Source organism: Chroicocephalus ridibundus, chromosome 9, assembly GCF_963924245.1.
Source record: "Chroicocephalus ridibundus chromosome 9, bChrRid1.1, whole genome shotgun sequence".
NCBI lineage: Eukaryota > Metazoa > Chordata > Aves > Charadriiformes > Laridae > Chroicocephalus > Chroicocephalus ridibundus.
Genome location: NC_086292.1, coordinates 10,907,386 through 10,933,619, shown reverse-complemented (window position 1 = coordinate 10,933,619; position 26,234 = coordinate 10,907,386). Strand labels below are relative to the sequence as shown.

General features: G+C 48.3%; 1 protein-coding gene across 4 annotated transcripts; it reads left to right on the top strand.

Moving 5' to 3' along the window:
- Nucleotides 1-255: 255 nt before the first annotated feature.
- TMEM255A (transmembrane protein 255A) lies at nt 256-25,536 on the top strand. Of its 4 annotated transcripts, XM_063347010.1 has the most exons (10): nt 256-453; nt 4,810-4,952; nt 9,338-9,400; nt 14,835-14,924; nt 16,787-16,849; nt 17,907-17,995; nt 20,711-20,873; nt 22,220-22,363; nt 24,893-24,944; nt 25,071-25,536. In XM_063347010.1, the coding sequence occupies exons 1-10, from the start codon at nt 396-398 to the stop codon at nt 25,112-25,114; spliced, it is 909 nt and encodes a 302-aa protein (XP_063203080.1). In that variant the 5' UTR covers nt 256-395; the 3' UTR covers nt 25,115-25,536. The 4 variants fall into 4 exon arrangements, with proteins under 4 accessions (XP_063203080.1, XP_063203079.1, XP_063203078.1 ...); XM_063347009.1 differs by lacking the exon at nt 24,893-24,944 and having other exon boundaries at nt 20,714-20,873; XM_063347008.1 differs by lacking the exon at nt 24,893-24,944.
- The last annotated feature ends 698 nt before the right edge of the window (nt 25,537-26,234 follow it).

Sequence of the window (26,234 nt, the reverse complement as noted above, 5' to 3'; positions counted from 1 at the left end):
AGGATCTCTATTCCTCCCCTCCTAAAAAAACCACTCAGGACGATGGTCACTCCGCCGGTTTCCGTCAGAACGGCACCAGCTCCGTGTGCGGCCCTGGAACCCCACAGGGCTGCGGGGGGTGAGCGGTGATTTGGGAGGGAACGGCACGCATCCACCACCTTTGCCTTTCCCGCTGGGACCCGCAGGCCCCGCCGCGGGCCCGCCCCCGGCCCGGGCCCCGCCGCCGGGCGGGGGCAGCGGGCGGGCGGCGCGGTGGGGTGCGGTGCGGTGCGGTGCGGTGCGGTGCGGTGCGGCCCCGCCGCTGCCGCCCCAGCGCGCAGGCGCTGCCGGGGCTCTGTCCGCCGCCGTGGCCCGGCGGGCTGCGGCGGGGAGCGGGGACCGGCGGCGGCGGCAGCATGCGGCAGTCCCTGACTCAGCAGCGCCCGGGCGGCGTGGCCCTGCCCGACTCCGTGGGTAAGTGCCGCGGGTGGGGTGAGAGTCTCCGTCGGGCCGGGAGGATGCGGCCATTTTGGGCGGTGGGTACGCTGGGGTGTCGCCGCCCGGACCGGACCGGACCCCCGCCGCCTCCCCCGGCCCCCTCCCCGGCCCGTTCAGGCGCGGTGCCATCCGCAGGAGGACGGTCCCTCTTCTCCCCCCCTCCCCTCCCCGCCCCGGGGCCGCGGCGGAGACCCCCGTGGGGCGTCCCGCTGCCCGGGCTGAGGCGGCCGCCGCCCCCCCCCGCAGCCCCCCGGGTCGCGCAGCATCCTTGGGAGCGGGGACGGAGAGCAGCGCTCCTGCTCCTCCCTCATCAGGTCAGAGAATCCCGCGTACCGCTCCGCGCCGGCTGCTCGTTGCGGTTTCCCCAGCCATCCAAGCAGGAGATGAGGCCCCCCGCCGCCTGCGGACCCCCTCCCGCGGGCCTGCCGGCGGGGCCCGTAATTAGAGTGCGGTTTGGGTCACGCTAACGCTTTTTTAGCAGAGAAGTGGAGCAAAAGGAGAAGGGCTGGGAAGGAGAACGGCTCGGTGCTGTTTGCCCCCCGTTCTCCTCGGGTAAAAGTTGAAGCTGGCTTCCTCGGACTGCTTTGCGCTTTTTCTTCGCTTGTGGTTTTTTCCCCCCAAAGAACAAGATGGAGAAGTTGGTGCTGTTTCTGTGCCATCTTCTCTGTTTCCTTCTGAGAATCAGGAAAAAAACTTGAGTAAATCAGGGGCAGTACAAAGATAGGGATTATTGCAAACTTTTAAAGTAATCTGGAAAAACCTGCTACAACCTTGTTTTTAGAGTGGGCTTACATATGGGAACTATAATAAGAGGGTGTTTCTGAGGCTTAAGATAAAAGCAATCTTTCTGAAGCCTGTCCAAATTCTGAGTGCCATTTTAGCAAAAGAAATAGCCAGAATATAGACAACATTAATTTCTGTACACCTTCCTCACAGAGTTAAGCACAGTGTTTCAGACCACCTTGTGTACTCACATTGAGGTGATCGCTGCAAGTATTGAGATACCTGGTTTGGGTAAATCATGGAGAAAAGGCTATTGCTGCCTCTTAAAAGCAGAGATAGCAAAGCTGTTGTAGCTCCATTTCTGTGTGTAAAGCTGTACGAAACTCAGTAGCAAAGAGGAAGATGATCTAATGGGGAATGCTTTCTGCAAGAATTAATGTTGAGAGAGGATTTTGCCAGGGCAGCCCTTCAGCAGATAGCAGGGAAGATACTGAGTGTGAGTCCGTGTATGCTGAAGCAGCTGCAGGCATCCTTACAGAAGTATAAAACCACTTTCTCAATATACACGTAACAAAATGTGTTTTCAGAGGAAGAAAAAATGGAATTAGTGTCCCAGTACAGAGCTGAAGTGGAGGTAATCACATTATCTCTTCAGTATCGCATCTCTCTCCAATATCAAGTTGAAGGATTGTGGTTGGTTTCTTGGTTTTGTCAGGACTTGGAATAAAAGCATTTTGGCTTTTTTGTGGTGGTGTTTGGTTTTTGGGTGGGTTTTTTTTGTTTTTTTGGGGGGGTTTTGGTGAGGAATATTACGAGGAATATTGAAAACCTTTCAGAAGTTTTCCAGTTGGAAACCTTTTGTTTCACTTCTGTATGGCGTGTTGGTGTGTGCCAGTTGTGAGCTGGGAAACAACGTAGAAACGTAAGAGGGGAAAACATGGTGGTTCTGAAAGAAGCTCAGGATCCACGAACAGTGTTTCAAGCAGCTTCTTTTAGAGTGTTTTCCTGCAGAAATGCTATTACAAAAAAACTCCAGGTTTGAGGAAAATAGCACGTTTTGCAGGTTTTTTCATCGTAACTTTTTGAAGCATCCCTGATGGAAATGCAGGAATTCCTGTTTGTGTGTGTCAAGGCGATGCTCGTGTACCCACGAAGCTCGCTCAGATGTGCTCCGCAGGGTGGTTTTTACACGGCACACAAACATCTGCGCGCCCACACAGCCTAGCTGGAAAGAGTTTAAGCTGTGTAAGGAACATATGGCTGGTTTGACTTATCTTCTGCTCATTCGCCAGCCAAACTGTAGCAGTAATCAGAAGTTTGGTAATCTACCATGTGTGTAAGCAAGGTGGGTTCATTCTTTGTTTCCTTCAGAATTAATCTATCTAAGAAGTAGCTATTTTTTCTCCAGTTTCTAAGGTTTTGCTCAGCTAAACCTTTGGTCCCAGTACTTCGGAACTTTCTGATATTTATGTGACACTTGCATTTAAATGATCACATTGGAACTGGAGCATGGCACAAACTATAGTATTGGGGAGGCAATTCATACAGAATGGCCTAACATCTTGATGAATTTTGAACGCTTTAGAAGTCTAGATTTTGTATTATTAGCTTATTTGGCACATTTAGGAAAATAAAAAGATTAACCCCAAATGCAACCTGCAGCAAACAGTTGGGTACCTTTATCTCCATCCTGAAAAAAAATGGCATGAAACACTGATAAAATATCCAGCCTGGATCTTAGGGTTCTCTAGGAGTTATTTAATTTTATTTTGTTTGAAATTAGTAACTGTCTAGCTACTCATTCCAGTTAAGGACTAAACTAGTTGTCAGGATCCTTGTTCTTAGACCCAGTGATGTCCCAGCAGTGCGGTCACAGCTGTGCTCCAGGACACAAGCAGAAGGCTTGTGGATGGAGAGCTTTCCTTCCAGAGACACTGGTCAGTCAGAAAGGATGTGGCTGTTCTTGATAAACCTCCCTTGCCTTCCATCTTCTTGTGTTGGGGCTTCTAAGCCCCAAGTTTAGGACTTGTCTGTGATTTCAGGCTCATCTGCTTGGTGTGGGTGAAATGATGCAGTCCCTGAATTTCCCCAGTCTGGAAATGATCCAGAGCCCCAGGGAGCACTCATGCCAGCAGCGCGGCTGGTGGGTCGGGTTGGGGCGGGTGCGGAGGAGCAGCGGGGAGCTGCTGCCCTTTTCCCTGCGGAGAGCTGTCCCTGTGTAAGAAGGGAGATAATTTGTACCGGTGTGTGTCCACATGGCTGCGTCGGTGTAGCTGTTAGGGTGAAGAGATCTCTCTAGCTGTGCTGCAAATACGCGCAGACCCTAAAGAAGGGCCAGGGGGCACCTGGGGCGTACATCATCAAGACAGAAAGCTGCACAGCGAGGCCTGATGCGCTCCTCTCTCTGGAGCATTTGGACAAGGAGGTTGTGCTTGTGCTTGGCTTGGCTGAGTCTTTCCTCCCAGCCTGTCTGCAGGTATTTTATCTCGCCACGTGCAGGCTGTCAGGGAGCCCCTGAACCCCTCAGGTGGGGGTTCCCAACGTGGTTTGCTTTAGGGCATACGCTCACTGATGGTGGAAGCAGCTCCTTGCTCTTGCGTCACGTCCCTGCCCTGGTCTGAAATGCTCTGAGAAGTGCGGGTAGCACGAACATCACTTGGGGGAGCCTCTGGGGTGGGAAATACCTTTGCCTGCTCTCAGGACGTGTTGGAGAGCCCTAGGCTGCGGGGATGAGATTCAAGGTGGCCCCTGCAGCCCACAGTGTGGCAGGGGACTGTTGGAGTGCCTTAATCCTACCAGCTGCCCTCGTGGGTGCTGGGTTATGTCTACATAACATATGAAATATAATCAAAAGGACTGTTCCACACAGTGAAGTAAAGATGGGAGAGCATACGCTGAACAAATACGTCTAAAGATGCTGAGTGTAACATCGCAGCCAGCTTTCCTCTTGGCTGATGGAATCACTATTTTATATTTATGTTCATTTGGGAGATCTATAAATATATAAAAGGAAAAAAAAACATAATCAGGCAGCTGTAGATGAGTTTTACTAATCCACAAATTCATTATTCAAGAATCTAAAAATACCTAGTCCTTGCTGAAAGTAGAGGATGATACTACAGGAGGAGAAGTGGCTGTTACTGGTGATGTCTCATTTACATGGAAAATTGTGGATGCCGTATGATATGATTACAGCCAAGATTTCCCTGCTCAAAACAAGTAGCATACCATATGGTTATTTAGCTTGATATAAGTAGACAGATCAGAAAATATATAAATGCCTAATGGTAATATTTCTTATTAGCTCAATTTCCCCAGGAGCTGGGAGGCTCCAATGTATCCAAACGAGCTTTGCAAAGTTGCAGTTCTTAAGGCTGTCTTCATCTACGTCAGAGCAATGATAAGTAAATGTGAATTCAGATGCCCTAGAAACGCTTGATAAAGCATGTTAGTGAAGGTGAAAAGTGACAGCCAAAACCAAAAATATTCTCAAGTTAGAAGAAAGAAAATTCACCACGATGCAGTTGGCGGTGGGAGGAGAATTTTGCGGTACCGTGACTGTCCCCAGATGGAATCAGCAAATTCTGTTGTGTGTGTGTGTGTTTTTAGGGTCGTTCAATAGAAGAAAAAGAAATTCCCTCTACGTAACTGTGACTCTGCTCATTGTGTCAGTATTAATTCTAACGGTGGGCCTAGCTGCTACAACAAGAACCCAAAATGTGACTGTTGGAGGTTATTACCCAGGGGTTATTGTAAGTATAGAACTCCTAGGTAGGTCTAGAAAACTTATTGCCTACAAAGTCCCTTGTAATGCTGCAAATGTTATAAAGGGTGATCTTGTCCTGAATATTATGCTCAGCTACTTCATTGCCATTTGATTTATTTGTTTTTTTTATTATTATTTTGCACCTGCTGCTCATTCCCATGCGAAAATCCCATCCAAGTGGCAGCTTCCTCTGAGCTTAGACAATAACATGCTTTTGAGATCACGGTGAGAGAGATAAATAGGTCTTGTGTCAGTCAAAGCAACCTGAGAACTTCTTTGTTTGTGTACATCACATTAACCCCAGGCAGAAGTAAGGTGAGGGAGGACTGTAGGTGCCAAGAACAGTTGAGAGACCAGGTCTTGAACATTCATGTGAACTCATGGTCATCAAGTTCACTTGCAGAAGTGTTTAACGATTCAGAGTCCCTGAATAAGAAGCACGTTAGCAATAGCTATGGCAGCTTGCCAGGGGAGCTTGCACATCAAAGCAGCTAGCACATCCATTTCTTCTTTTTTGTTATCAATGGATGAAAATGGGAAAGGACAATCTTGTAGCTTCAAATGGCTCAATTTAGAGAAGTCCACTGGTGCCCAGCCTTCTTGCCAGTAGATGTATAACCTCCTGCAGAAGCATAAGGAGCAAGTACATCATACCCCTCCCAGCAGGAGCAGAGGTCTAACGTGAGCTGGAAGGCAAGTCTTGGTCTGTTCCTGCACATGTCTGAGACACACTCAAAAAGAAGCACAAAAAGGACTGATGTGCAGGCAATTTAGGTGTCTTAGCAGGTTGAATGTAGCTGCAGCCCCCAGCTAGAGGCTCCTGGTGTGGCAGTTGTGGAGTGCTCTGCTTTTAGGTTTGGAGCCTCGAAGCTGGAGGCTTAAAGCCGTCCCAGATAACTAGGTGGAGACTTGTTCTTGCCTTACTGCAGATTGATTTATTTGCCACACATTGCTGATCTCGGGGAGGTTTGTACTTCTCTGTGGACAAGCTCTTCTGTGACTGAAGAAAGGCCTTTTATAGCCATTAGTGTGGAACATTGTTACAGACTTTTGGGCCTCTTTTGGTTTAGTATTGATTTTCTGGCCTGTCCCAGTAACTCCTGCATTTAGGCCTGATCTTTTTTAAAGAGAAGTATAGAAGGAAGGTGCTGAGGAAGGTGACAGGCTGGCTTTAAACTCTCCGCACTTAACCCACACTCCGTCAGCCTGAGGTGAACCTCATGCTTCAGAGCAGGTCCTGCAGTCTGATGCAGATGGGTAGAGCCTGTTGTTCGTGTCCCCTTGACATCTCCCGTGCTATTTATGCTCCAGGAACATCAGCATCGCTTACGCTTTTGTAAGACTCAGTCTACTCAAGGAATTAATGAATTCCTGGACTTGGGAAGGGTGTTGAGTTACTTTATTCAGAGGCACCCTCACAGTTGTCTTTGTTGCCAAATTCCCCCCCTGTTAGTTCGTCAATCCGCTGTGTGGAAATGTGTGACGACCTCGCCTGTCCCCCTGCACAGGAAAACATTTCAGTTTGCTGCTGGATGCTTCAGCAGGTGCTTAAAATAGCTGATGTTTCGTAACAATCTGGGATTTCTCCCTTTACTGTGGAAAAAGGACTTGCTGTGGCGCATGAGTACTCGGTGAGTTGTCCCCGAGCAGGTAGCTTCCACAGACCTGAAGAAGCAGGTCCTTGCAGGTCTTGTCATCCAGATCTTCACACAAAGATGTCTCATTTGCTGCCATGCCTAATGCACCGTTCTTTCCTCCTTTAACTTGTGTGTCCTTGGGCAAACACCTCTTGTGCAAGGAGGAAACAGGCAAAGAAGCGGCTGTCTAATGTGAGGGATTATCTTCCCAGGCCTCTGCTCCCAAGGAAGGATAGAACCGGGCACTAGAGACCTTCCACGCATCAGTGGGATTTTGTTTGCTTGGGTTTTTTGGGGGTTTTGTCTGTTTTATTTTCCCAAACAGTGCAGTTCCTCCTTGACACAACTGGACAAGCTGAAGCAGAGGGTGCAATGACATGTCCTATAGTCAGGCTGCCTTCACCCTCCTCCACGACCACCGACACCTCCACGACCATGTCTGTGAACAGGCTGTGCCTCTGTGGGAAATATCCTCACCTGTGGCTGGATGACTGAGGTGGGCCTGGGAAGCCCAGAGTGTAAGAGTGATGCTCAGCAGACAAGAGTGATGATGGGGTACAGAGGGCAAGCATCCTTGTGAGGCTCTGTGGGATACATGTGTAGTCTCCAAGCTATACCAGCTTCCAGCATCTGTGTAAATGATTGACCTTTCTTAGGCTTTGACTGGCCAAACCTCTTCCACAGTGGTTCCTTCTCAAGTGTGTTGGCCTGGAGCTTTACTCTGGAAAAGCATGTTCATTTTGTGTCCTGCTCTCCTTTCAGACAGACATCCCAGCACATCATATCCACCAGCAAATAAGTGATGCAATTGATACAGATTACTGAGATCTCTTTGTCCCATCCATCTGGTCCCATCCCAACCAGAAGAATGACTGGTTTTCCTGTTAATGCAATGTGAATTCCCATTAATTACTGAGAATCCACTGATTTACTTGGTCTTTACCTGTTGGATGTACAGACTTGCTCTAATTTCTTCTTTTTGAATTATCTTAAATTATCTTAAGATTTCACCTTTTGGTTTGAGACTGCTCTGAAGCACCACATGGACATTTCTCTTAAACTTGTTGGATCAAGCTCCAAGGGCACAAAACGTTTTTCTCGAACATTTGCCTTAGGTGTGTGTTGCCACATAACTTTCTTGCTGCTAAACATCACCAGACTGAAAATAATGCCTGTATCCATATCACTCTTAACGCCTGGATCTCCCAGGTTTTGGGCTTGGAATTGAGCTGTAAAACTCCTGTTGCTTGGGGAAGGTGGGAATTGTTGCTTGCCCAAGCCGAGCAAAATAATAAGCCCAGAAGTGCCGGCAGATCAGTTTGGGGCAGTTCAGCAGTGCCCCTGGCTCTGCCCTGCTGCCCCAGTGTTAAGCAGCACCTGGCTTCAGTGCTGTGCGTCCCACCGTGATAGTTTGTCCCTGCTGTGGGGACAATGGTCTCCGAGAGCTCAGAGTGCAAGGCAGGTAGCTGGAATCGGCTGCTCCACTTTAATCCCCACCGTTTGAGCCAGCAGCCCTTGCTGCCTGCGGCACTGCATCAAATGTTACTGGGCTTAGGCAGAGCAGGGCAAGAGTAAGCCCAACTTCTCATCGTGTTTGTGTCTGCTAATCTCTGCACGTGCCTCTGATTGTTAGTTTCGGATTTATTAAAACTTTTTCTTTTTTTCTGTTCTTGCATCTTAAAATATCGATTCCAGATTAGTTGACTCATTCTTGAATCACTGCAGCTTGTATCGTGCTTTATTCTGCTTCCTGAGGAGTTGGCCGGTTATTTGGCATTCTCACCCGGATCTTCACTGCCCCCCTAGTCTATTGACTGGATTTGTACCTGCTTAATATGACCAGTCCAACGGTAGGACTTTTCCGGCATTTCTCATTTTGCCGACCCATAGAAGGGAAGTTGGATATGCTCTATACCAGTCAAAGACTTTTCTCACTGTGGCACAGAAGTACTTCTGCATCTCCTCCTGTGGTCCATGGCTCCTGGTTGAAGTCCCTGTTTCTGGCCTGGCTGAGATGTGCTCTGTCCTAGAAACTTCTATTTAGTGTAGCTAAATAGCTCAAGGCTACGGAGAAAGGAGGTGGGAAATCGCACTCCTGGCTGACTTCACTGAGCTGAAATAAGAACAATGTTGTCAGTTATGGCAGCAAGAAAACATGCTTTTGCTGGAGTGGCTTATTCTGTTGGCTGGGCTGGCGTGAGCTTTTCTGGTAGAAGACACTGGTTAGTGCATCCTCACCCCTAGAAATAAGGGAGGAATAGAAGGTGGCAGCAAACTGCTAAATCTTCCTGAGTATAATTCTCCCTTATTTCATAGTTCACATCAAGAAACTCTGAGTTGAAAACCTTGGTGAGGTTCCGAAAGCCTAGTCCTGCAGATTCTAGTGATGCGGTCTTCCTAGGTTTGCATCTGGAGGCTCCTGAGTGTTTGTAGGGTTATTCCAAGACAGCAATGTATATCCTCATCCACCAGCCATTGCTCAGCATCACTGGGGAGGGGCTGGAATTCAGATCTCATCCTTTTGGTTTCCGCACATGCTTTTAGTGTCATATAAGGGATACACTTGATAGTTCCTGCTAGTGAGAGACTCCACTGATTCCTTGCTGAAGGAAGAGTGCTCCCACATCCGCAGTATGTTCTTTTGCTGCTTCTGGATTTAATTGTGTTCTGTCTGTATGTAAAATATGTTGGATGTTGTCCTGATCTAAATGCTAACAATATGTTGTTTTTTCAGCTTGGTTTTGGGTCGTTTCTTGGAATAATTGGATCAAACTTGATAGAAAACAAAAGGCAAATGGTAAGTTCATTATAAAAACTTTTAAAAAAGAATGACATTAACTAAAATTTTGTATGTAAATAGTATTACTGATTTTCCTAACTTTTCCAGGGTAGTGTTACATACCTCTTGAGAACTAGGGATGGTTTCTGGCAGCCCAGGAGAACAAGGCTCTTAACCCTGATACTTTTAAACTGAAGAAAACAAAATGCTCAAGGAGGCACAAAGTGACTATATACAGTCTCATTGAACTCAGTGGGATTTTTTTAAAGGGCTTGAAATAGAGTGTTTGGAGTTTTCTGGATAGTCAGTGCTTCACTTTCTGTTCCAAGCAAAGGACAGAGAGGTGTAGCAGCAGGTTGTGTAATGGCCAGCCCAGAGACTGGAGGTGAAAGCCCTTAGAGGGCTCAGCAGAAGGTCCTTCCTGAGGACAGGGGTGCTCAGAGCTCTCTGCTCTAGATACGTCTAGAGAAAAAGTCACTTGAGATATTGACATGATGAAAAGCATGAAGCCTGGTGTGATTGAAAAGCAACCACCTCCTCCAGTGTTGCTGGCTTACATACGTGTTGCTGGTCCTTGTTTCCAAACTCCTTTTCAAGTAGGTTTTCAACCAAGAAACTTTTGCATGTTGTAAAGTATCAGTTGGGGACCTGAGAAGCACAGAAGATGCTGGCTAGACCAGATGTGTGGATCACAGTGCTCTCTGGTTCCCTTCTCACGCTGCGAGGAGGCTTTTGCGTGCTGGGACTGGGCAGCCACTGTCTAGGCAGGCCTCTGGTGTCCCATCCTATGGGATCAATGTTCAGAAGAGAGCAGGTGGGCAGGGAACATGCAGATAGCACAAACCATATGAGACCAGCGCTGCTGATACGATAGGATCACAACTGAGCTTGTGCTCAGGTGGGAGGGGGGTCTCTCTGTGCAGTGGGGACAAAGCTGGCCCAGATTACCTGCTTTGGCAAGCACAGGAGACTTGTGTGGACTTGGCTGGTTCTCTGACAGCCCCTAAACATGTCTTGCAGATGCTATTTAACAACCCCCTTGTCTTCCTGCCTGTGCCATGAAGGTAGGGGCTGTAGTGCTTGGAGGTGTCAGTAACAGGGCTTAGGGTGGGGGAAGTCTTTTGGGAGAATTTAGCAAAAGGCATGGGGAGAGACAGATCAAAAGAATTTGGGATGTGATGCGGTCCTGGCAGGCTATCGAGCTCAGTCTTTCCTAGCCTGTTTGTTCTGCTTGCCGCACATGGCTGGCTAGAGGTAGCCTGTGGGCAGGTACAGGCCAGCTCCCGGTGCACCCTGTGGACATGCCTGCCTCCGCTTGGCTCTCCCGGAGTGGCTGCAGTCCCCCTCCCCGCTGGTTGCCCCATGGTCTGGCAGCGAGACCCCTCCAGCCTTGGCTGCACAGGGCCAAGGGGGATCGTGCTGGCTCTGCAGCCTGTCCCGCTGGCCCAGTGCCGATGCCTGCTCTTGGTGGGATGGAGCTGCCTCTGCGGGGGCGCTCAGGGATCAGATTAGCGGGGGGTGCTGCTGGCCAAGAGTAAGGCATGTTTGCCAAACTGCAGAGGGAGTTGGGAGAAATTCCTGCTTGTCCTAATCCAGAGGCTGGGCTGGGCTGCCTTGCCCGTCACTTTGCCAGCAGCGTGCTCCCTGCAGAGCCGGAGGGAGAGAGTGAGGCAGGCCCTGTGGGAGAGGAAAACTGCCTTTCCCACAGGCAGACAGGGTGCGGGGCAGGTGGGCTTCCCAGTGGATATTTTTTGTTGTTTTCACCCTGGCTCTGCAAGAGCAGCATGTCCTGTTCTTTCTGTCCTAGCGGGGTTTCCAAGCCTCTTGCTCATCGAGTATTAGCAGGGTGTCAGGGTCTGGTTGAGCAATGGCCATATTATATCAGTCCTGCGTTCTTCACAGGGGTGCCCGTGAGTGACAGCGTGGCTCTGACTTGACTTGTTTGTTTATTCTGAAGAGCTCTGGGTAGCCCATGTTTATTCTTTTCATCTCTCTATCATTTTGTGTCCTAAAAAACACGCGTGACCCAGCTTTGCAGGGATTGCGTCACTGCTGCCTCAGCTGGCAGCTACCGTGTCTCTGCTCTGACCACAGAGGGAACATGCAGTAGCTGTCACTTATTGTCCCCATGCTTTAGTCGCTTCTCCTCCTTGCCCAGGAGCACTTCACTGTGGCAGCTCTGTCCATTACATGTTTCCATAATACCACTCTCAGTGCAGGATTATTCCTTTTTTTTATATTCTGTGAGCTTCCCCAGTGTCCTAGTTTGCTAAAAGGCAGTCTTGGTGTCGCTCGTTACACGCTTGCTCCTCAGTGATGGCAAGAAGAGCTAAAAACAGCTTCTGCTGCCATGTTCCATGTGTGTTTCTGCCCATAAGCTGGCTGGGAGCATGAGGAGTCGAGCAAGCCGATGTGGCTGACGGGGAGAGCGAACCTGAAGCAGCCCTCCACTTCTCTCCAGCCTGCCGACAGGAATAGACACCTCTCGTTTTTCCCACCTGAGCGTATTGGCTTTCACACCGTGCGTCCGCACCTCCCACTTGTCAAAGTGAGGGAGAGCTTTCGTGCCCGCGGGGAGGGCAGCTGCCCGACAGTGCCGCCGGCAGCTCCGACGTACACCCCAGCCGCCCGCTCAGCAGTTTTCAAGTGAGGAGTCAGCATTTTACGTGCCTTTGTGACAGTCAGCTGTGCCATGGAAAAATAGTACCCACTAGCTTCACAGCCCATGTGTCGCTGGACCGCGACCTAAAGGGAACCTCAGCCCAGAACGCTCCTGCACTCTCCGAACCCAGTCTGTCTTTTCTCGTCCGAATGCTACGCTGTGTGGCTGACTCTGGCAGGATTTAGATGAGCAAAGACCAAATCACTAAATGTTACACGGCTCTTGAGAGGGACTTCTGCTTGCTACAGTGACAGTATTGTCGACTGCAGATCAAAAATCTTGTTGGCAAATCATGAGATTAGTTGAAAACCATGGGATTTTTAACATGAATTTTATGGTTTTATTTGCTGTTTGGTTTTTCTTTGTCATAAATTCTCAGTGTTTGGTTTTTCAGGCTTTTCTTTCTCCAGCTGAGAGGCAGGAAGCTCTGTATAAATAAAGTGAGCGAACCCATTTCTAACACCAGATCCTTATATCCTAGTAGGGCTGTTATGAAAGTATCATCATTGACCTTGTATTATTTTAAATAACTACATTAGCAGCTCCTATCTGCAAGCAGGGGCGACCGATAAGTACCTAACTGTGTATATTTAGTGTTTGGCTCGCTTCCCATCTCCAAGGGTCATGCTATTTAGGGAGACTATCCTTTTCGTGTATGTATGAAACAAAGTACAGAGAAAAACTAAGCTTGCTACAAAATAACCTAAGCCATAAACCCCATTTTTTTTCCACCAAAAGCGTAGGAAGTTGTGCTTTCTCCCCTTGTGTGGTTTCACTGGTTGTGGTAGTGAAACGCTGTGGCTGCTGTAGTGGGTGGTGCAAGCTGTGATCCACGTGTGGAGATGGTGTGGGTCTGAGTCGGGGGGAATGCAGGTGTTTACAGCTGACAAAAACAGGGTCCTGGCGTAGGACCTAATCCTGTAAAACTTGTCACCTGCTGCCATCTGCAAGTGCTTTGTGGCACAGCATGTAATATTCTAGTACTGGCTTGTTACTAGTGACCGTGACTTGTTTGTATGGTCATTGGGTTAATTTCACAGTCTGCTCTGCCTGCTGCTGCAGTTTTTATTTGCAGTCGGACAGTGTGCATCTTGAATACTTGCCTCATCTAGAAAACCATTTTATTTTCTCTCATTTTGAAGCTAACTGAAGTAAGCAATTTTACAGGGACCATTTCCACAGTCCCAGGTGAGCCCTCCAGCATCTCCTCTCGTTGCTCAGGCTGACCTGGCCTGCACGTGCATGTTGCTGGAGGAAGGTCTGTTTTCAGTGAGGGAGGTTTAGGTAAAAACGCTGTGATTAACCTAAAAATCCTGAGATACTTTAAAAATACATATAGGATCCCTCTGGCTTGTGTTTGCCAAGGGGTTTGGCTTGTCTTTCTGAGAACTGGATCCTTGTACGGTGGCAGGAACCAAGGTTTTGGAGCAAACGTAGCACCTGGCGCTTTAAAACAAACATGCCCGTGCTGGGAGACCCAAGATAGCTGCCAGTCCTAGCCAAGCTAACTGTTAATCTTGTATTTGTGATATTAGTGATTTTTACTATTGCTCCAAGCTCCCAATGACCAGATTCACATTTGTACTTGTGGAACAGTAGTTTTTAACAGCTGCCAGCGACCGATACTTGAAGGCTATGATCGCTGGAGTGGAAAAGTACCAGGGAAAAACCCACAAAATCTTTCAGTTCTTTAAATGGAAATACTGTGGTTCCTTAAGCTACCTTAAGCTACTGCTGCCTTTGTGAACCTGCCTGTTTGAGTGCCACGCTTGCCCTCCCTCCATGGCCCTGTCGATATCCCCCATGTGCTTTAGCGAGGGGGATTGGGATCGGTATTGGGAGCTCTGTGTGTGATGAGCTGGTCTGGAGCCTGCTGGCAGCGGCTGAGCTGCTGCTCGGGAGCGAGGAGTCATGTCGGCACTTGCGCACGTGGTTCCCCAAACTGAGCGCTGGCACTTTAGGCAGAGGAGGTGTTTAAAGTGGTGTAGTGGGTGTGGAGACTTTGTTTCTCACAGCTGGGTGGGGGTATGAGTATTTCTGCTTTACCTTCTGAGTGCTTTCACCCTAATTTTAAGAATGAGCAGGATGGGGTCAGTGGAAGTGGATCAGACCTGTCTGACTCCCCTCCTGGAGCTGAAGGTGGAGATCTCTCTCCCTGCAGGCTTGGAGGGGTCCCGTGGGCTGTGCTCACCACAGCCCGGCACTGAGGAGCCCGGCCAGGCTGCTGTGAGGGTGTACAACACCCGTGGCGTAGGCTGGTCACCTGTCTTCTGGTCTCATGGCTTTGTGCTTATGCCTGCGTGAAAGTGTTGTTTCCTGAAGGCACATTCCCAGCAGAGAGGTTCACACACAGGAGCCTCCTGTGCCCTCAACAGCCTGGGAAGCATCCACAGGAGCCGCTCCCCACGGCGCTCCGGGATGGGGAGAGATAAACACCCCTCCTTTCTCTCCAGGGAAGAGTTAAGGACAGCGGTAGCCAGAAGAGGAGGTGTATCCTCAGCCTAAGTTTAGCACTTTGGAGTCATGGAAAAACTTGCATTACAACAGTCCCCAGAGAAACAATCTGGCACAGCACCACTGCTCCTGCCGCCTTGCAGGAGCAGACGCTCTCCTTTGAGATGCACATCCCGTTGCCTTCAATGAGACCAGGCTGTGCGGCCCGGGCAAACATTTGGGTCATTGATTGCTTGAGGGCTTATTGACTGTGGTTTACGTTATCCTTCTGGAGAGGGCACGAAACGCTCGGTTGTGGAGAGGCAGATGATACTTTGCTTTGTTTTCCTTTCTCAGCTGGTTGCATCGATCGTCTTCATCAGCTTTGGCGTCATTGCTGCGTTCTGCTGTGCCATAGTAGACGGTGTCTTTGCTGCCAGACACATAGTAAGTGCTTCCAGGAAAACACAGGTCCTGTAATGCTTTTACTCTAGGAAAACAGGTGATGGTGTCCGTAATCCTGTATCAGGCCACATGAAACCCTGTGAATATATGTCATGTGCTGAATGCTGTTTTAAATCATAAACTTTAGAAAAATGTATCAGCTTTTCAAAAATATTTTGAAATTAGCAGCAAGCCTTAAGATCTTAAAACTTCCCTTTAGTTTTTTTTGTGTATGCTTTATGTGTTTACCAAGTCTCAAAATGATAAGATGTAACGTGAATTACAGCTGTTGCCAAGGGGCAATATATAAGCAGTAACACCTATGGTATTTTAAAAGTTAGCAGAGGTAGTTCTTAGTGCTGATTGAACCGTTGGATGTTGTAGTTGAATGAAGCAATTTGATATGAAGCTCATTAAAACGTTACAGTATAAACAGGAAGCACTTGCAGTAGGTTCTCAGTTTCCATTTGATGACTTAAAAGTACAAGGTACTGCTGTCACGACCGATTGCTGGGACAGTGGGATGTGCAAAAGCTTCAGTTATTAGTATAGAAATTAAAAAACACAATTCCATTTCAACTTTTTAATTGACATTTGTAACTGCAAACAGATTTTTGTCTCGCAACTCTGTAGTTTGATGACTTTTTTTGAAATTTTTGGCAAAATGGGATTAAAAAGGTTTATTTATGATTAGAATGGAAAGGAATTTCAGAAGGTCAGAATTACCCATGAAGTGGAAGCTCCCCGTGTCAGCTGGCTTGTTATTTTCCTTGCGAAGCCAGCTCCCCTTTCCTGGCCCTGAGCATTGCGATGGTGGAAAGGCGGCTGGACGGCAGGCTTTGGTGACGGAGCAAAGGGCAGCTCCGCTCAGCTGCGTGATAGGTCTCCGTCTGTCGGGATGCAACCGGCAAGTCTTGGCCATCTCTGACCCCCCGCTTCTGAGGGCACATGAAGCATTAGCTTTGTTAAAAAGGTGGAGCTCCTTCGACTCCTGATCCTGGCCATGTGGGTCTGAGCCCCGCAGACATGCTCTGGGATGTTTAGATGCTGACCTCATGGGTCGGGTGATGGCATGAGCTGGCACCTCCTCCCGGCTGGCCGCGGGGATATCTGCCTGTCTGAGGCAGCCAGAGCTGAGCCGTTGGGATGACAAGGGCTCTGGTTTCTGCCTCTTAATGGACGGCCGTGCTTTCACCGCTTCACCCCCTGACAGCCCTAAAATGTCACTGTCTTGCTGGAGACGTGCTCCTGTCACGCTAGCACATAGCGTTCCCCCTGTCGCCTGCTGCTGCCCTGCCACCCCGAGCTTCGGATCAGACGCCCAGAGAGCAAGTCCTGCTGCTCCTGGGAAGGGCTCGCTGGTGCGGATACACACCCAGCGTGGCTGTCCCTGAGGCTGTGCCCTGGGGACCAGGCTGCACCAAAGTGAAACGTTAACGCATGTTTGCAGGCTGAGCCGTCCTCCAGAGCTTTCCCACAAGTCACTCAAGAGCCCAGAAAGGTGAATTTGCCAACAATTTAGTGAGAAATTGTTAATGATTCAGTATGAAGAACCCTCGGAAACACGTCAGGCAGCCCTGGGATGTGTCTGGGGGGATGAGGAATGAATCATTCCGTTCGGGGCGGCCGCCCTCACCCAAACAAGCCCAGCTGAAGAGCCTGCTCTTCCCATGCTAGCTGCAACAAATACCTGCCTCCAGGACCAGGGTTAAGCATCACGTGGGGCTCAGGGGGGCTGCCCTGGGTGGGGATGTTGCAGAACAGCCACGGTGTTGAGGAGCTGATGCGAGAACAGGGTCTCTCTAAAGCCCAGCCCCTTTCCCCAGACCAGCGGGCTGATTTTGATTTCGCTTTTTCATCGGCAGGATCTGAGGCCACTGTACGCGGGGCGATGTCAGTACTACTCCAAGAGCACGACCCCACCTGAGGTGAGAGTGGGTTCGGCTGTGTTGTCTCCATGAATGGGACAGCTTCATGGTGCAGGTGGAGGAACCTGCTGCCAGGCTGCTGCTCCGGTGTCCCGGAGGTCTGCGAAGCGAGGAGGGGATGGGGAGGCTGGGCCTGGGGCAGGAGCAAGGTGCCGGGAGGACTCAGGCAGTGAATTCCTCCATACTGTCGTGTTAGCGGGTGGAGAGGAGGGGATGGCACATAGGAAAATACACCAGTTTCTCTAGATCTTCAGCTGCACATTCATTACAGGAGCAGGGTGGTGGGTTAAGAGTTAGGACAGCAGTAATTTCTGTGGATACGAGAAACACACACCAGCCTCCGCACCGCTGCTGTCTATTGCCTTCTCCAAAGAGGAGACGGACACTCCTGCCACGTACCGATAGTGTGTGTGGACATCTTTGGCTGCCTTTGCTGTGTCCTGAGAGTCTCTCTCAGATTTCCTCACAAGTGTCCAAGTAGTTTTGAATAACCACTGTATTCCAACTTAAAATGCCTGCTTGAGGTGCAAAGTAAGTACTACACAGTGGCATAGGTGGGGTCCATTCTCTTTTCAGAGAGACAGCTCTCTGTCTTTCTGCTTTCAGCAGTAGCTTTCAGCTCACCGTCCACATGAGCTACCCACAGACAGACAATTAACCGCTTTAGTCAGTTATTCATCAATATGGGAATCTTGCATTCGGTTTGTATCATCCTATTGATGGCTCCTTGCTCTGAGTTGCTGTGTGGTGAGGAGTGTTAGTTCAGCAAGGTCATGGCTGCTTCTAAGAGTTGCGCAACGCCCTTCCCAGGCAGGCATGTGCTTATCTAGGACTTCCCCATGGTAAAAGGAAACACTGGTCTGTTCTAGTCTAGTGCACCTTTATTCCAGTGTGACTGTGTACTTTGTATGAGCTGTGCTGCAAGATAAGGAAACAAAAATAAGCCTGGGGCTAATCTGGGGATCAGCGCAAAATCTACATGTCGACTGGGCCAAATAGCAGCAGCAACCATGTTTGGTGATTATGTCCTTTATGTATTTTTTCTGGATTCACACAGGCAATCTGTCACCCACAGCGCCGTGCACCCTGCACACCGAAAATAAAGACCAACACCTGCTTCTGCTGTGACCTGTACAACTGTGGAAAGTGAGTAAGCTTAAAAATACCATTCCCTGCCGTGGGAAGGGTGAGGAGTGGCCATGCTGGTTTGCAGGTGTCTGAAGGGCTAGGACAGGGCAGGAGCAAAGTATCGGTTAATGACAGCTATTGTAGGAACAGATCTTAAGCTGTGGCTGCTAGCCAAAGGACTCCCAGGCAAAATACGATGAAGTGAAGGGATGTATGAAATACACTAAAGCAATCCCAGCTATGGGTAAGCACGCTCCAGGCCAGCCTGGCTGGAAAAACGAAGAGGGTGTGAGTTTCCATTATTTCCATACTTGATGCCTTCCCCAGGTTTTCCCCTATTGAATGTCCCTTGTCCTGACGCCTTCCTTCTCTGTTGGCACTGCCTGTTCCCTGGGTTTTATTTTGTTTTAGAAGATTGAAGGCGTAAAAACTGGGACACTGTTCTTCCTCAGCTTGTCACCGTTTCGTTCCCCACCCTGCTAACAGGGATGAGGGTTCACAGGCTGGTTCCACCTGCGTGTTCGTAAATCAGCGTCCTCTCTGCCCAGTGAATATCTTTCATGGCCACAAGAGGTTGGAAGATGTACCAGCACTGTGCAAAGATGAGTCAGAAGGGCGGTTACCAATCGAGAACCACTGCATAGTGATCACACCGTCATTAGATCTGGTACTCTGCCTAAGCCAACTTAATTTACAGCATGCTCTGCTTACACCATTTGGAGTCTCTAATGTGTGTCAGCAAGCAATTACTAAATTGATTTTTTTATTTTTTTTTTTAGTGCTGGCTTTTGCCTAGGGCTGTTTCAGGCTTAGCATTTCGCACAGTGCTTAGTTGGGCTGGTCCCCACTTAAATCATTGACTGTGGTGGAGGCAGATCAGAAGCTGCTGCTGGGAGAGGGTGGTTCTGCGTGCTGGGAAGGGTAATGCCTGGTCTCTGTAGGACTTTGTTTCTGTGGAAGCCACTGGAGAAGGGTGAAGCTCACTCTTCCCTTTGACAGTTTACAGAACACGATCCCTTTTTACTAGCTGAAGAGAGCGATATACAGAGAAGTGATGGGAATAGAAAAACTTGTAACTTTTTTTTTTCTTTCTTTTCCCCCCAGTCAGGCTGGTTCAGGGTCCTGCCTCTGACCCATTTTCACCTCTCTGATATAAGATATCGGTTGTTACCATCTCAGTCTTGCTTAGTACCACACAAGTGTTGTGCACTGAGGAGGTGCTGCGTCGTTTGGGATCTCAGTAAGAAAGGCACAGACACTCAAGGCTGGTTTGGTCACAGATTATGTAAAGGATGGAAATGATAGAAAAAGTGACAGCGGTCTTGCATCCCTCCTGGTGCTGGGAACCCTGGCTGTGGCAGCGTCGGAGCCCCTTGCCGTTGACGAGTACATGCTGTACTTATCTGTACAATGCTGAATGCTCTCAGTGGTACACCAAAGCGTGCTGAGAGCTTTACACTCTCAAAGATCTCCATAGGAACGGGCCCTTGCAAACAGTACATACAGGTTGCATTGTTAAAGGTGGTCACGGCGCGTGCTCAGGTTATACAGAGGTCGTGTGGGCTAACATACAGGTCTTTACAACCTGTGGTTACGCTCTGCCTCGATTCTGCTTGAAATCCCTGTCTCCTCATTGCAGTGTCTTCTGCAGTGGCCTGCTAGAACACGATATGGAAAAAAGGAAAAGAGGAAACTGAAATGGAGTAATGAGGGAAGGAGGGTGGCTCTTGTGAAAGGGGGCAGGTTCCTGCAGGCCTTGCAGAATCTGCTGGGGAGCTGAGCCTGGATCTCCTGCTGCTTGGCCTTAAATATGATCTTATTCTTCCCACTTTTCCTCAAAGCCCTTGTGCAGTTTGAGCTTAACTCCATGTGTGAGCTGGGAGATAAGTCATTTGTAAGCCCTTAGTATTGTTTGGCCCTGATAAACATGTTGTTTTTAAGGGGAGTTTGCTGTATCCCACTACATCTGGTAAGCTATGCTGAAGGGCCCATTCCCCTAAGCAGCAGTCAGAGAGAAGTCATTACTGGAGAGACTACAGCCCACATGTTGCAGGAGCTGCTCTTCCCTATCCAAAATAATGACCTGAGTGGATTTGACTGACTTTTCTCCATCTCTTTTCTGCATGTGGAAAAGATTAAAAAAGTGAGCAGAAAGACCTCTCTCTGCCTGGGTCCCAGGGGTCCTGCCAGCCCGTGCCATTGCAGGGCCACCGAGGCCGGGCAGCTGGAGCAGGGCAGCTGAGTTGGACGTGTTTTATGTCCAAGCCCCGCGGTGCCAGGAGGCCAGCTGTGCCACCCCGTGCCTGTTCTACCCAGCTGTTCGTGTGCCTGTGAGGAGCAGCCAGGCCTGCCCTGGTGGCAGCTGCCACTCCTCGGGGCACGGGCTGATTCCTCTGGGTACTTCCCAGACCAGTTTGTCCTTGGGAAACCTCCAGCACCTCTGTGGCAATTTCAGATGATAGAAATAAGAGGCAGATTCAGACTCAAGGTCATTTGTGCATTTGCAGGACTTGGTTGTTTCACAACAGATCAAGCCGCCTTCTGCCATTGTCATGCAGGGAGATCTCGGATGCTGCAAGCATGGGATCTACCAGGCTTTAACTCCACTCCCTCAGCAGTTAGGTCCAGGTTGTTATTAAATTACAGAATGCATCTTACTGTCCAGCAGAAGTACTTAGGTTTTATGATGTGCGGTGCATTTTTTTTATCATTGTTGTTTTTTTCCTAATCTAGCAGAGTAGAGATTTCTGGAGGCTACTATGAATACATCGATGTCAGCAGCTGCCAGGACATCATCCACCTTTACCACTTGCTTTGGTCAGCAACGATTCTGAACATAGTGGGGCTGTTCCTGGGGATCATTACAGCAGCGATACTTGGAGGCTTTAAAGACATGGTAAGATGGTACCAATTTCTCTGTGCATTAAATGAAATGCATCAGGCAAATTGCCTTTTAAAAGTAAAGTAATCATGAAAGCAGCTATTGGTATTTCAGTGCAAATGATCTATGCATCACTGCAATCAGGCTGGAAAGAAGGGGACGAGATAACTGCAAGGAGAAAGTGGAGATGATTCACCTTTCTCATCTGATGTCATCGCCTGCACACAACTAAAAAGATGAACAGAATGAGGAGATTGTATTTTCAAAAGGAACCTTCTCAGAGGTGCTGGCAATACCAGGATGAAAAAAAAATAAGCTCTTTCTTAAAAATTGATCTTTCTTTTCATAGCATTGACCTTCTACAAGAAAATGTGTGGTGGTTGCTTGTGAATTGTTGATTTATATACTGATAGCAGTAGTAGGGTTCTGAGCTTTACAGACTGTTTAAGCAGCCCTGTTAGGCTGAAACTCTCCATCTAGTTTCTTCATGTTGCAGAATCTGAGAAGGTGAACTGGGGACCAAAACCGGGTGGAAGATTGCAGACTTCAGATAATGAAAAAAAAAAAAATGCTGTTCTGACAATGTGAGCTTTCACATACCCTCACTAAACCAGGCTGCCTGTTACCTTCCATACGGTTTTGTTGTGCAGAGGACAAGTCAATGGGTAGAAATGAACATTCAACAGATAAATTTGGGGGGTTTTTTTCAGTCTCTTGTGACTCATTCAGAATAATACAAAATGAGACACACAGAAAAGAGCACTTTTTGTCCTGGCAATACATTTTTCTTAGAAACAAATCTTGGGCCCTGCACTAAGGTGCTTTATTTCAGAGCTCTGAACTTTCCTACACTCTTTTCAGACTCACCAAGATCTTCCCAACCAAAACAGGAGATGCATTACCAGCTGTGTTTCATGGCCTTTTGAGAGTTGATGCACACCAGACACCCTGTAAACCTTGGTAAAAAAAAGATGTGTAGAAGTGTCTGTGAACAGCAGTACCAGAGGAGCTGAAATATGCTGATCTCAAAATGCACTGAATAACAGAGTAATCAGAATTAATGGATTCTTCCTCCTACGTGTGAGGATGCGATCTGAACAGTTGTGTTGTACTGGTGTGCGCTGGGCTATTGCCAGCTTGTGCCGTGGAATCTGAGATGAAACAAGGGGTGGCTGAGGAATGAAATGACCTCTGGACTCACCTGATGCCCAAGAGGGAACTGGACTGCCAGCTGCTAATGCGACAGAGTCAAGCTCTGAAGACACACAGCTCTCCTTTAGATCGTTTCTGCGTTCCTGCAGCTGTCAGCTTTCTGTGACTTGGTTAGCAGCCTGAGAGTCTCTCTTTTTTTGTTTTCACAGACTCCTTCCCTCCCTACTCTGAACTGTACGGTTGAAAACGCACACCCTTCGGTCTCCTACTACTCAAGGCCACAAGTGACATCTTACAATACCTACTACCACAGCACTCCTCACCTGCCCCCCTACTCGGCATACGACTTTCAGGTAGGGAGCGTTACAGGATGTTTTCTTGTTTCGCAGCAAGGTTAAATCCAGCCGGTCTGCAGGACCTGTCTTCCCATCATTCACACAGTTTAATTTTCCTGTTCCTGCAGAGAATACCAAATCTTTCCTACTAGGCATCAGTCCTTGGCAGTGCTCTCTGTTACTAAGGCAGTGTTTTCCTGAAAGCTGTCCTTGAAGAGCAGGCAACAGAACCTGCTGGTAGAGGCCACATTAAAGATAGGCATCGCCTCTGGCTCCTGCAGTGCTCTGAGGGTAGAGGCAACGCGAGGTGCTCAGGTCCTGGTTTTTTTTAGGCCAACTGTTATGTCTGAGGGAAACAGATGAGCTTTTGGAAACAAGCTGTTTGAGCTCCTGAAGTCACATACTGGCTGAAAAGCTGTTCTGTTGTGGTTTTTTTCCACACGCTTCAGCTGGTCCCTGCAAACATCACCTCTGCTGTAATGCATCCCATCCTCTTCTGAGTTATGGAGCTGTGCCGTTGGGAACGGTGATTTCATGTGAACCTTGCTGTCAACATCAACTTTCACTTCTTGGAGCAGATGAGGACATTTCCTCCTCAGCTCATCTGTCAGGTGGATATTACCACAGTGGTGATGTTAACTTAACACATCATGCGTTTTCTTTGCAACCATCAGGGCTGGAAACTTTTTTTTATTAACAAGAGCTTAAGGTCTTGGACATAAACTAAGAGGTGTGCTCTGTGATACCCACCACCTCCCTCATCCGAGCCATGCATTAGAGGCAAAATGAATCTAAACCTTTCTGGTTTTACTGATAGAACCACTAGACAACGCTGTTGTGAGGGCTTCCTAGAAATATTTTAATACTTAATCAGAATTTCTAAGACATATACAGATTTGCGACTCATTTTTGAGATTAACGCAACTTGGGACAGTCGCTAGCGTTGTATAACTTTTTACAGTTACCAAAATGCCAACCTCAAGGCATACCAAACCAAGCTCTGCTGCAAAGTCCTCTTCTCAGCCTCTCGGCTGGTACGAAGCGCTGTGTAACTGGGGGTTTGTCTGTCCTGCAGCCACAGCGCCAGCGGAGAGCTCAGCACGGGTGGGTTTGCCCTGCTTTTCAGCCAGGAGTACTGCCGGGGCTCTGCTGACGCTGAGGGCTCAGGCGGGCGGGCGGCAGTCTCTGCGTCTCACTGCTGTGAGCACAGGGGTTGGCTGAGGAGCCAGCACAAAAGCTGGGCATTGGTTGAGGTAATCTAAATTTAAAATAGCCCAGTCTCTCAAATGCAATTCCGAGTCTGAGCCTTGCTTGTCTTCCAGGGAACTTGAGGGCTTGCATGAAAGCGTGAGCTGGGGCCTCTGGCTGTGGAGACCCTCTCTTGCCTTGAGCCCTGCTCCAACCTGAGCAGTGTCCGTACCGCCCCGACACCTTCTCCCCTGGTACACCCTACAGCACACAGAGCCAGCCCAGCCTCACCGCTCAAATCCCTTTCGAAGGCTGGGCTCCCTCCGATGCAAGAATTGGCCAACTCAGTACTTCCCCCTCATCCCACGTGTCTTTCCCACGAAGAAAAACGCAGCACTCCAGAATTTCTAAGGAAGCTTGTGCCCCTGCAAGACGTGGCTTTCACACACAACTCCAAAACGGCAGACCCATCTTCCCAGGCATCAGCTTCGTTAACAAAGCCAGGCTGCTGCTTGCAGCCATGGCAGCGCTTCTCCAGGACTTGTGGCTGAGGCAGCTGTGTGTAGGCGCTTGGTGACGGTGAAAATCCAGAGCTGCGTTTGCTAATGAGTGCTGGTACCACGTTGCCACGGCAGTGCCCTTCCAAAGGTCTTTGCAGTCCGGGGGCTCCCACCCATTGGGCTTTAGGTGAACTGAGGCGTGCTGGAAGAGCTGTTGGGTTGTTTGAAACGGGAACGGTTTGTGTGGCTTTCTGTGAGGTCCTCGATGAGCAGGCTGGGCTTTGGTGGGCTATAGATCCGCTTGATAAACCGCCACAGGTTGGTGTGAGGGGAGTGACGCAAAAAAGATGCTGGTTGAAAACAACCTCACGCTTCTCTCTCTGCCGGGGAGTCCGGCCAGGCAGGTGTGGGATTTGCAGGCCAGCACCGTAGGACTCGAGGCCTTGGTGACGAAGGTATTTTGGAGAGCAGAAATTAATCTTCAGGCATGCACGAATTTGGTTTCTCCACCTTTTCAAGCTTTTTACTTAGTGAAGGAATAAATTATTTTGCTGTTGTTAATTTCTGGGTTTTTTTTATTTGTGATAAAAAGTTGTGTAAAAAGGCATTATCTGCAGCTTGTTCATTGTTGCTACTGGCTGATGTGTGGAAACCATCAGAGAGAGAGAGACTCATTGGTTTTCAGTTGTCCAGCCTCTGTGAAGTGTAGTAAGTATAAAAAAGTCATGAGAACGAAATTGTTTGGGTTTGGTTTTTTTGTTGTGTTTTTTTTGTTTGGGTTTGTTTTTTTTTTTTAAAAAAACACCTTCTTCGGTTTCTGGTCTAAGAAGTCTCATTATGCAAAACTGTTACTTTACAGGCTGTGCTTACCCTGAATGCAACAAGTTATTTGAATACTTACTTGTACGTAGGTATGTTTTGCTGAAGTGAGCCTTGAAATGTTAATCTTGCACTGCTTGGTAATGAAGTATCGCTTTGCCAGGGCCCTCTACATTAAGCAGTGGTTACATTACAGCCTTCTTGCTGTCTCCCTGCAGCATTCCAGCATGTTTCCAGCCTCCACTCCTTCTGGCCTCTCTGATGACCCCCAGTCAGTGTCGCCGTCTCCCAGCTATATGTGGTCCTCTAATGCGCCGCCTCGTTACTCACCACCGTATTTTCCACCTTTTGAAAAGCCACCACCTTATACACCGTAATGAATATGGGAAAGAAGAAGAAAAAAATATTTGCCATTGAAATAATTGTGAACATTTTGTATTTATATTTCACTGTGGGAGGGAGCTGGAGGATAGATACAGAAGATAATTGCAAATACAAATGTTAGGTTGGACTGTTCTTTCTTGCGAGACTTACTTCAGAGGTTTAACAACAGATGTGAGGAAGGGGACATACTGCTGATGTTTTACAGTGCCAGTGAGTAGCAGGTGACCTAAATTTCAGCCTTCTTGTTTTACCGCGAGGTTCATGTAGTCCTTGTTTTTTAATAAAGCGATACAATGCAGATGATAGATTCTGGTCCGCCTTACTCCAACTTGTGCCAAGCTGAAGTAAGGGTAGCCAAGATCGATAGCTGCCGGAGAGTATCAGCCTGTTTAAGGTGAGGGTGCTTGCAGACAGCTTGACTTGATGCTTGTTTTGTTTGGCTTCAGGGCTCTGGTTGCTGGGATTTTTTGGGGCCGAAGAACCTGGCTCATGTCACTTGTTGGTTACAGCCTACACACTGGAAAAATCCTAGGGGGAACCACAACAGTGTCTGAAACTTAACGCTAATTAAAAAAGATAACGTCATAGGATATTTTCATGTATGTTTAGCATAACAATTGGAATACTGCTTTTTTTTTTTGAGGGGAAAAGCTTTAATAGGCAAGCTGGTTTTTATTTCAGAATGCTTCTTAAGATAGAAGGTGAAATGCAGTTGTCTCCCTCTGAATTCTGTGTAAGTAATGCTGAAGTCAAACAGTTTGGGTGGTTGCACTGCCTAAATCTTCCTTGTATTCCTATAAAGAGCATCAGGAACTGTCCACAAGTCACTAAAAACATTTATCTTTTTTTTCCTTCTGTTTAGTTGGGATTTTTCTTTTAAGCTTGTACTTTTAACTTTTTTAATGGACTGAATGAACACCCTGAATAAGCACTGTTTTAGTAGCTGTATTATGGGCTGCACATAAGGAATATCCACCACTAGTTCTCCAAGATGTAAG